Here is a 10923-nt window from a genome sequence, read left to right on the forward strand (position 1 = left end):
TAGGTTTGATTGTGGGACAAATTTGAGTGTAGATAAGTTTGACATTTGTTCTTTTGTATATATTCAATAATGGAATGTACGATAAGATAAAGTGCTAAAATAAGTCAATGTTTGGAAGTTGAAACTCACTCTTTTGCATTATTATTTGCCTTATATTACCCCTTGAGTTCCTTTTCTTCATTTTTGGACTTTATCATTGCATATATATATTTGTATATATACTATTCATTTTCCTCTGCATTAAATCATATTACATCTCAAAATTTCCTTTTTTCTTTTTCTTTTTTACTTTTTGAATGTTATCAATTTCTTTTTTTTCTTTTATATGTTAGTTAATTTTAGACAAAGTACACAAATTGTCGTGAAAAGCTTAACAGACATTAACTTAAATCAACCAAAGAATGAGATGCGCTTGAGCCGAAGTATCCCATTAATTTGCACCACCTGGACCAAATGAAAGAGGAAGAAACGTATCCGAGATTGTTAAGGGCTAAGCTAAGTGAATCAACATTAAAACTATTCCATCTGCCTGCACCACATGGACAATGAAAGAGGAAGGAATAATGTGTTGGACTCTATTTGGAGCTCGATTAATCGACTCGAACATCATCCCACTCGATCCAAAAACCCTACAAAGCATCGATACGAGCACTTATAGATAGACCACATGGAGAGGCAGTACCAATTGTGAATGCTTAGAAAAATTGCAACATGATAGCGAGATGCAAACGAGAGAAGTAGAGTAGGTAAAGTAATAGAAAGAGGATAAGTGAGTGGGGGTGGAGGTGAATAGTTAAAGCACATTCACACTTGAACATGTGAAATTAGGGTTTTGAGTTTAAAAGCATTGATTAAGGAAGCAGCAAGCTAAGGTTTCATGATAAACTTTTAATGGCGGTACGCATTAGTCCAACAAAACAGCTGGCTTTTGCCCTAGCCAAGGGCTCCTTTCTTTTTGCGCATTAATTAATATCCTTTTTCTTCCCTCAAAAGCAAACCAACTTTTCCAAATATGTATTCATATTATATTTTTCTTCTATAATTTTATGAATATATATATATATATATTGAATAAGATTTCATTATTCAATGTGTCTATAATGTTAGGAGGCATACCAAAAAAAAAAAAAAGATTTTCTTAGTAAACCTTTGTTTTTTATTTAGGGTGAGAAGAAAAAAAAGGTTTAAAGATGTATATAAATCAAATTACAGTTTTAAGTTTATTAACGTTTTTATTATTTAGAAGCCAATTACTTCAAATTTTCCAATAACAAGAACGATGGTAAGATAAAAGAGAATGAAGCAAAGTTACAAATGTTTAAGAATGATTTTCTTCACTTCTATATTTGAGAAAAAGTGTACAGAGTTCTTTGAAGAGGTTGGAGAACACCTTTTTTATGACAATAAAATGCTCTTGAATCGCCATCTTTCAATTTTTGCTACTTATATTCGAATGTAGGGGAAAAAAGCGATTGTTATAAATCATAACAGGAGCTTAGTGATTCTATAGACAAAATTGAGATGGTGCCCTTTTTGACTTGTGCGGCATCGTGGCTCTTTAACATTATTTGCTTTCATTGAACTTCATTTTTCTCTAACACAACTAAATAAAATGGGTTGGAGAAATTGATTCATATAATCTAGTAAACCTAAACTCTATCAAACAAGACCATATGAGCTTTGAGTTAGATCAAAGGCTAGCGCTAGCTAAGAGATAGATCGAAACCTACCAATTATAATTTGAAGCAGTTAGAAGTGATCATCAAATTACATAGATTCAATTAGAGTGATGATATCAAAGTTATATGAAGTAAGGTAGTGATTAATCAAGTGGGGCATAATAAGTCACACAATAGAGTTGAACTACAATGCTTCTTCACTCACTAAGTGAAACTATAAGTGACTTTTGCACTCCAACACTCAAAATAGACCCAATAAATTAGGATGAAGATGAAGAGTATCCAATTATATACCCCTAGCTAGACATCTCATTCAATTACATTTCTTAAAATGGGATAACCATACCTTACATTACATTTTAGTAACATTATTGCTAACCAAACTATAACATATACTTAATGATCTTTAGTTTAATTAGCCCATGTTACCGACAACCTAAACAATTACCAATTTTAATTTATCTTTCTCTATACATAAAATATCAAAACAAAAGACACAAATTAAAGATAAATACATGTGCTCTACATAACAAATTAAACTCTACCAAACTCAAGTACACAATACTAATTTAGAAGTTACAATTATGACCAAAATCTATTATTGAAAATGTAATAATGAATATAAATTTAAAACAAGTTCATTGATGGGGCATATATATATAGAGAAGTAATTGGTTTCAACTTTTTTACTTGGATGTCATGTAAAAGAGAGAGATCCCATATGATCTCTAACCAAACTTTTTGGAGGCGAAAAAAAAATTATAACTATTAAGTTTGAAGGGACGATAAAAAATGACAAAATTGACAAAACATTTATAAATATCTATTAGTTTTTTTCCATGTTTGTCATCCATAAATCTTGAAAATTTTGTGTTTTATCTTCTGATTTGACTTTCATTAGAAACTTAATTGGAGGGCGGATTGAATTCAAATATGACTTCACCCAAATATCTCACACCACAATGTAAAATCATTAAATGGAAGGTTAACTATATGATGTTAATTTTCTAAATTTTAAAAAAAATATTTAAAAAAATGAAAACTCAAATTTTAGTCTCTAAATTTTAAAAAATATATCTTTTGTTATTATAAATAATTTAGCTATTTGACATTTTAATCTAGAAAAAAAATTGTCCTTTATAAAAATTGGATACATTTTGAAATCTATGAGACCAATAGGCTTCTTCTTTCTGTTCTTTCTATTCAAATAACAGATAATAAATATGATAAGTTTTTTCAATAAGTAAATAAAATATATATATGTTTGTGTTATTATCATCCTTATCTTGAAAAATACTTGCAACTCAAACTATATTTTTAATTTTTCTATCACTAGAGGACTACATATGAATACAAACTTGTACTATATGAATGTATATTACTCTTATTCTATCTCATCTATTATACTTAATTAGTTACATCCTAAGCAACATTTATTTTTATGCATCCAATCTTAACGACCCCACACACAACAAAAGAAAATCAAAATTGTTAAATATATATATATATAAAACAAGATTTTACCATATAACAAATTATAATATATAATTAATATGAGATACATAAAAGATCATAAATACAAGTAAATAATTTGTTTACATTATTGAGAGGGGATATATATACACATAATAATATATATATTTAAGCATTTCACATGTTGATGGCCTCTCTCTCTCTTCTCTCCATCATCATCATCATCGTTGTTGTTGTTCCACTGAAGTGAAGAATTAGGGAAAATATATATAAAGCAAATATAAGTTTAAAAGAAGAGAAGAGGAAAATGGGAAGGCCTCCATGTTGTGAGAAAGTAGGGATAAAGAAAGGGCCATGGACTCCTGAAGAAGATATCATTCTTGTTTCTTACATTCAACAACATGGTCCTGGCAATTGGAGATCAGTTCCTACTAACACAGGTACCCTAATTTCATTCATTCATTCATCGAATATTTAATTATTCATATGATCAATTAATTAAATTTCATTATTTATCCTTTAGGATTGTTGCGTTGTAGCAAAAGTTGTAGACTTAGATGGACCAATTATCTTAGACCTGGAATTAAAAGAGGCAATTTCACTCCTCATGAAGAAGGAATGATCATTCATCTTCAAGCTTTATTGGGTAACAAGTATAATTTTCTTCTCTTTTTCTACTTATATTCATTAAATTTCTATATATGTGTGTGTGTGTGTGTGTGTATGTATGTACACACGTAACACCCTTTCAAAGCCTTTGAGATTAATTATTTATATTTTTGTGTGTGTCGGTTGGTAACTTTGGCGTTTTTCCTTTAAGTTGAAGGTTCAAAAACTTCTAATCAAAGTCTATTTAGGGTTTAGAAATTTTGGTCCAAAGTATTAGATTAAGAGATTTGAATTTTTGACCTAATTCAAAATAGGAAAATATATTAAGAGTTTTGAATTGGTAAATTAAAATGTTGTGTATGGAAGAAGAAGAAGAAGCTACGCCAAGTGTTTGGACTAAAAGAAATTGAAGTTTTTGTTTCTCAGAACGTGTAAGGAGTTGAAAGAATTAAGGTTCGGATTAATTAAAGGAAAAAACTTTATTTCATTTTTATTTCAACTGATCTTCCTAATTAATGGTTCTTTAAATAAAGTGTTTTAATTAAATTATTTTGAGTGGTAATTAAACGGTTTGATTTTTTTGAAAATAAGTTGTTTTCAATATTCAACGATAATTGATATTATTTGATTAAGAAAAGATTGCATGTAAAAAAAGGAAAAAAAGAATGGAATTATGTGAAGTTTTTGGTTTGTGTTAATGGAAATTTTGATAATTGAAATGGTCAGATGGGCGGCGATAGCTTCGTACCTTCCTCAAAGAACAGATAATGATATCAAGAATTATTGGAACACTCACTTGAAAAAGAAGCTTAAAAAGTTGAATTCCGCCGCCGTCGACACCCCGGAGCCGCCTGAATCCGCCACCACTCGCTTTCAATCCAATGATAAAGTTCCGACTGCTGATTCACCCTCGTCGCTAGTTTCAAACAGAGCCACCACTTACGCCTCAAGTGCCGAGAACATTTCCCGGCTTCTTCAAGCTTGGATGAGATCTTCACCGGAGGAATCTCGACGGAAAATGAGCGGTGAGAATTCTATAGCCGCCGCCACGCAGCAGCAGCAGCAGCCGAAAGCAGAGCCAGACGGCGGGGAGTTGGTTTCTGGTGAAGAATTTGATTCGATTTTGTCGTTTGAGAATATGAAGAGTGTGAATTCGTGGGGGAAATCGAGTTTGAGTTATAAGGGTAAAGAGGAAGTTAATGTTGGAGAGAAACAGAGTTCGGAGAACGATGACGCTACGGCGGAGAATGCGACGGCGCCGCCGCTATCGTTTCTTGAGAAGTGGCTGTTTGAAGAAGGCGCCGCGGGGCAAGTGGAAGAGATGATGGAGTTGTCGCCGGTGTTCTAGCCAAAAAAAAAAGAAAGAAAAAAAAGAAAGAAAATTAAAATTAAAATTGTAATTTTTATTTTTGTTTGTTTGCTGTTGTAATAATCCAAAAGAACAATTATTTGAAAAGAACAAGAAATTACCATTTCAACATCTTTGGAAGTTAAAAAAAATTTACATCTATTTTTTTCTTATTCTACATTTTATTAAAGCGCAATGAAACCTTACATTCAAATTCTATTAATGAAAACCACTCTTAATTTAAGAAAATTGTCAAAAATATACAAAATACTCACATATATTATTAATAGTTTTTCTTTTTTTGGTCAATTTATGATAGAAAATCAAGGTGTTTCTTATTGTAGTTCTAAAACTATAGCACAATATTTATGTTCATACAACATGTTCATCTAATTTGAAGAGATAATCTTTATATCTTAAAGAATCAAGTAATTAATTAACTTATTATTATTATTGTTAATCTAAATTTTATTCAATAGACGATAATACAATAATTATCATCTAAAAAACTATTGGTTAGATTCTTCAAATAAAGAGAAAAACAAAATAGGACAATTACATATTTTGAAAATAGTATTTGTAATTTGTAATTTTTAATCTAACAGCTTCAATTTTCGAAAATATTATTATTTTTAAAACTTGTACCTTGTAGAAGAAATATTTGTTTTGTCACTATTAATTTTGATCTAAATTCTGGAAAAGTTTTGAAAGTAAAATTCAATAAATAAAGTGAAATGTGGAAGATTTATTTATTTATTTATTAGTATTAGTATTATTATCTTAGAACATAGGATGGCATTGTGCAATTTCAACCATATAATATCTCGAAGTGTCATATCAAACTTTTCGGTGATGTCATGTCAATTTTTTATTCCAATTTAATGGGATAATTAATATTCAATGCTTTTTTTTTCTTTTTCTTTTTTTAAAAAATAGGACTTTGGGCTAAAATGAAGTAAATGATAAAGTAGAAGTATGACTATGAGTGCTAAAATAAACCATATCAATATTTTTTAAAATACATCCATCTGTATAAATCTCATCACACTTTTAAATAATAAATCAAAATACTAAAATTTTGTAACAATTTGACTACGTGAAATCAATTATAGCAATTTTATGAATTATAATTAAAAATATATAGCAATATTTTCAAAAGAATGGTAAATATAGAAATGTCCATCAAAAATAGATTTTTATTGTTGTTAGACTCTAATTAATAGATTAATATTCATAATGCGGTATGTCACCGATAGATTTTGACCAAAGTTACTATTTTTGCATTTTTTTTAATTGATGTTATACATTCTATTATTTGGATTTTATTGTTATATTTACGACTATATCCAAAAGAAACTCAAATGATCATCCAAGAGTATTATTATCAACTAAACATGCTTAACTGCATCGTTTTAAAATGGTTTTGGAAAATAATAAAAATAACACCAACTATTTATACTTCAAAAAACAAAAACTTACATTTTTCGATGGAACGTAATATTTTGATCACTTTGTCAATTTTTTTTTTTTTTACTAATTAATCGCATGAAATACACAAAAATTGGATTTAAGTAATTGTTTGATGGCATAACTCACAACAACACAGAATACACGTAGAAATGATGAAAGCGATTTGAGTGATTTTGGAAGAACAAATAAACAGTAGGGAAAAGTGATCATTTAAAAACAGCATTCCACAAATTGAAATTTATTAACTTTACCTAAAAATAAAAATGGGGTTTCTAATAAATTAAAGAATTTTAAAAGGAATTCTTTATCTTATCTTTTAATTGTCAAGAAAATCACATATTGCTTGGAAGGAAAAAAAAATTAGATTTTAGTTCTTTTTTTTTTCTTGTTTTGCAACTTTTGAATTTTATTTTAAAAAATTTATCATTCACAGATCTTACTGTCAAATAGAAGTTTTGTTATTTGAAATAATTTTTCTTATTTTTATTTTTATATTTAAATTTGGAAATTTTGTCGGTTGAATTTTTTATAATACATCCATGTGTTTATTTGTCCTAAACTTTGATTCTGATCGATAGTAGTTGTCGTTATCAACGTAAAATATTGTTAATATATGTATATATCGGTTGATTTTGTTATATTTACAATTTTAATTATTTTTATTTTTTTTTTGAGAAAAAGAGAGAGACATCTTTTTTGTGACTATAAATGCATCTTTTATGTGCATATTTAATGTAATATATTGATGAAATGGTGGGTGCTTTCACAGCATTAATGAATTGTTTTTGAAAGGAAGTTAATATAATGAATAAAGTTAACATCATCTCATTGATTGTTCTCAACTAAAAATGAGGTGTAACCATAAATGAACTTCCCATAGCTAAGATAAAAATTGCTTTGTTTAAATTAAAATGGTCCATACCATATGCCTTTGTTCACATCTACTATACTCTCTCTTCAATCCTATCTTCTCTTATGCCTTCCTTCCCACTACTTCTTACATATATTATACACTTTTTCAAAACCATATATTACACTCTTTTTTCTTCTTCTTCTTAATTATTCATGCATTTTAAATACACACACATATATATGCTACACATATTAAATTTTGATGTATTTGGTCTTCGTTCGTTCGTTAGAATGATCATATGACTTATAATACATGTATTTCAAGTCGTGAAATAATACCATTATAAGAAAATTAATTTACTTTTAAAGAAACGAGAATAATAAGAACACTTTTGTTTTCTTCTCTTTAGGTTCATTCCCTTTAATTTAAAAGAATAATAATAATTCCTCACGTGACGTAGTGATACGACATTAAAAGTTAGATAACTCTTTGTAACTCGATTAAAATGTTAATATTTAGAAATTGAGTTATAAAATATGTCGTTCATTTGTTTGTGTTTGGAATGCAAAATTATTTTGTGTTGTTGCGAATTTTACCTAAATAATCTACTTTTTTTTCGTGAAGTTTTTTAAAATATGTTTATTCAAGAATTTAATCAATTATTGCGTTTGTAAAAAAAAAAAAAAGACATAGATGATTTATTTTATCTACTTTGCACTCCTATATATACACTTCTACTATTGCAAAATAAAACTAACCCTAATTAATGTGTGTACCTATTACATTGTACATAATACAATATGAAATTAAATACTATATGTAGTAAGAATTACACTTTTTTTTTATTTTTTTGGGTAGAATCACTCCAACTTGAGCTATATTTATCGAATATTCAAATAATTTTAGATATTGATGGTATCGTAAAACAGAAGTAAATTGGAACATCTAATTATTTTTCAATTAGTAAAATATGTTTAAACCATTAGAACTAATCAAGTTGTAATATTCAATATATTTATTTATATTTCTTTTGCTTCTTTTATTTAATAATATGTAAAGTAGAAATTTGAACTTACGACCTCTAATCCATATTTTATCTTAATTGAATTATGTTTAGCTTCCTAGATTTATTAAATAGGAATGCATATTTGTAGAAGTAACCTTCCTTTAATAGTCGCCAAAACAAGTCCATTAATCAAATTATCCTAATAATTAACTCTCATTACTATAATGTTGGCCTTTAATAGAGGCAAATGATATCAACATGGATTATTTAATCTCTCTCTCTTTCCCTTGATTGTTTAGTTATAGTTTTAAAGATACACTTACAAAATTAGTTTTTCTAATACTATATCTTAGTTTTCAAAACTTCAAAAACTACTCTTAGAGCTTTCAAAATTTTATAAATTCCTTTCATTAACGCCTTAAAAACTAAAATTTTAAAATTATAAGAAAATAATAAAAAAGAAATGTTATTAAACTTTTTAATTAACTCTACCTGCTCACTAATTATTACAAAATCTACATATAAAATCTTAATTAATACTATGTTAAACAACTGGAAGTCCTGCCCACCTACTTGTCATCAATATGGGGAGCTAATCAACATTAAATTACTTTAATTTGATTAATAGCTCCTCATGTTAGGGATCTTAATCTCATCAATTCACAATAACTCAATCCTCTACACAAATGTGAATACATGAATTTCAAGGTTGAGAAGTATTGTAGACAATTATGTGATGTGTTCACATTTTATAATGTCGTAGTCGTAAACCATAAGTGCATAGGAAGAACACTACAAATATATATAACAGACACATCTTTTTCCAACTGATCAATCAAAATTGAAGTAAGTAATCAAACTAACATGATAATTGATTTTTTTATCGATTGGGACATACTAAAATCAACATAAAAATTTGTTAGTAAAATTAGAGGTAAGGGGTTTGATTATATTCGTTGGCATAAAACGTGAGATATATAAAAGTATATGATAAAAATACATGTGAAGCTTTGTTGTTTTCCTCAACGTAATAAAAAGGTAGAAATATGAATCACATGAAAGCTTTTTCTTTTCGAACTTTTAGCTAACATTGGTGGAGACAGAAATTCAAACATGAAAGACTTTTCCACAAAAAATATAATTAAAACATCATTTAAAAAAATAAAAAAAATAAGAAGTTTTTTTGGAGAATTATTTCATGTCGAAAATAATTACACAATAGAGTAAAATTGAAGGATATATCCATAATATTCTATGAGTATATACTAATAGTCTCTACTGATATCTATCACTATTTGTCATGTATGCATTTTTAAGTTTTGTTATATTTTATAATCATTTTAGTTCATTTTACTCTATTTAAAAATAGTAAAAATAATAAATTTAGAAGAGGAAAAACTTTCTTTTTCGTGACAAAAAAATTACTGAATTACAAAATTCCGTACACTTGATCTTGACATTTTTAATAATGAAATTGGTATCAATTTATTAGTAAGAAGGATGCATGAGCTTCATCTACGTTAGGTTTTTTTAGCATACTGAAAATTACGTGAATAAATATCTAAAATCATTAATTTTGTAGTTAAATGCCGTTACTTAATTCTTTTTCAAAATACCATTAATTGATGTTAAAATTTAACTCTATGATTCTTTATTAAAAGTAAATGAAATGTTTTACTTTTAAAACATTAGACTATATCAATTTTGATGAGTAAAGCTCCATTCAATAAGAATATGATTTAAATTCTATTTTAGTTAGAGATTTATTTCTCTTAACTTTTAGTTTTTCAACTTTCATTTTTTTTCACACTAGTTCATAAACTTTTTTTACAATGTCTATTTTAGTCCGTTAAATTTTATTTTCATAAATATCTCAATGTTTGTTATGTTCAAACTTTATTTGAACCAAATAACAAAGACATACAAAACGATCTAAAAACTATCGAAGACCATAATCAACATCATTACTACAATTGATATTATTTAAAAATCTTTAATCAACTACGAGTAACCGTCCCTCCCAATTTGCTATAATGTCATGGTATGTATTATTTTCATCAAATTTTATTATTTTTCATTTGCTACAATATTTACTATTTCTTTCTCAATTCTCAAAACTAAAACGGTTTATACCTCAAACACCTAATATTATAACCTAAAATAAAATAATCTATACATCACAATACAAATTATTATAATCCCGCTCATGACTCCAAACATCCTTTAAGATTATGAAGACTCATTCACATAAAAATTAATGTTGTGTCAAATAGTTTGGGAACCCATCATATCTTTCTAATTTTCAAATGAAATTGCTATGATATACTCACAAATCTCAAGTTTTCTTTCCCAATCCAAAGGGAAAATTGTGTAAAGTCCACTGCCATGGGGGTTGCTAAACAATGCCTATAAAACTTCTAAGGTCAGGGGGGAGAGCGGGAGAAATCTATTAGCAAATGATACTTTCTCCCATGAGAATGACTAA

The 10923-nt window shown here is 27.6% G+C and overlaps 1 protein-coding gene across 1 annotated transcript; it reads left to right on the top strand.

The window, feature by feature from the left end:
- Positions 1 to 3375: 3375 nt before the first annotated feature.
- MYBYS (myb-related protein 306-like) lies at positions 3376 to 5111 on the top strand. Its single transcript, NM_001280626.1, has 3 exons — positions 3376 to 3592; positions 3676 to 3805; positions 4488 to 5111. The coding sequence occupies exons 1-3, from the start codon at positions 3460 to 3462 to the stop codon at positions 5107 to 5109; spliced, it is 885 nt and encodes a 294-aa protein (NP_001267555.1). The 5' UTR covers positions 3376 to 3459; the 3' UTR covers positions 5110 to 5111.
- The last annotated feature ends 5812 nt before the right edge of the window (positions 5112 to 10923 follow it).

This window comes from Cucumis sativus, chromosome 3, assembly GCF_000004075.3.
Source record: "Cucumis sativus cultivar 9930 chromosome 3, Cucumber_9930_V3, whole genome shotgun sequence".
NCBI lineage: Eukaryota > Viridiplantae > Streptophyta > Magnoliopsida > Cucurbitales > Cucurbitaceae > Cucumis > Cucumis sativus.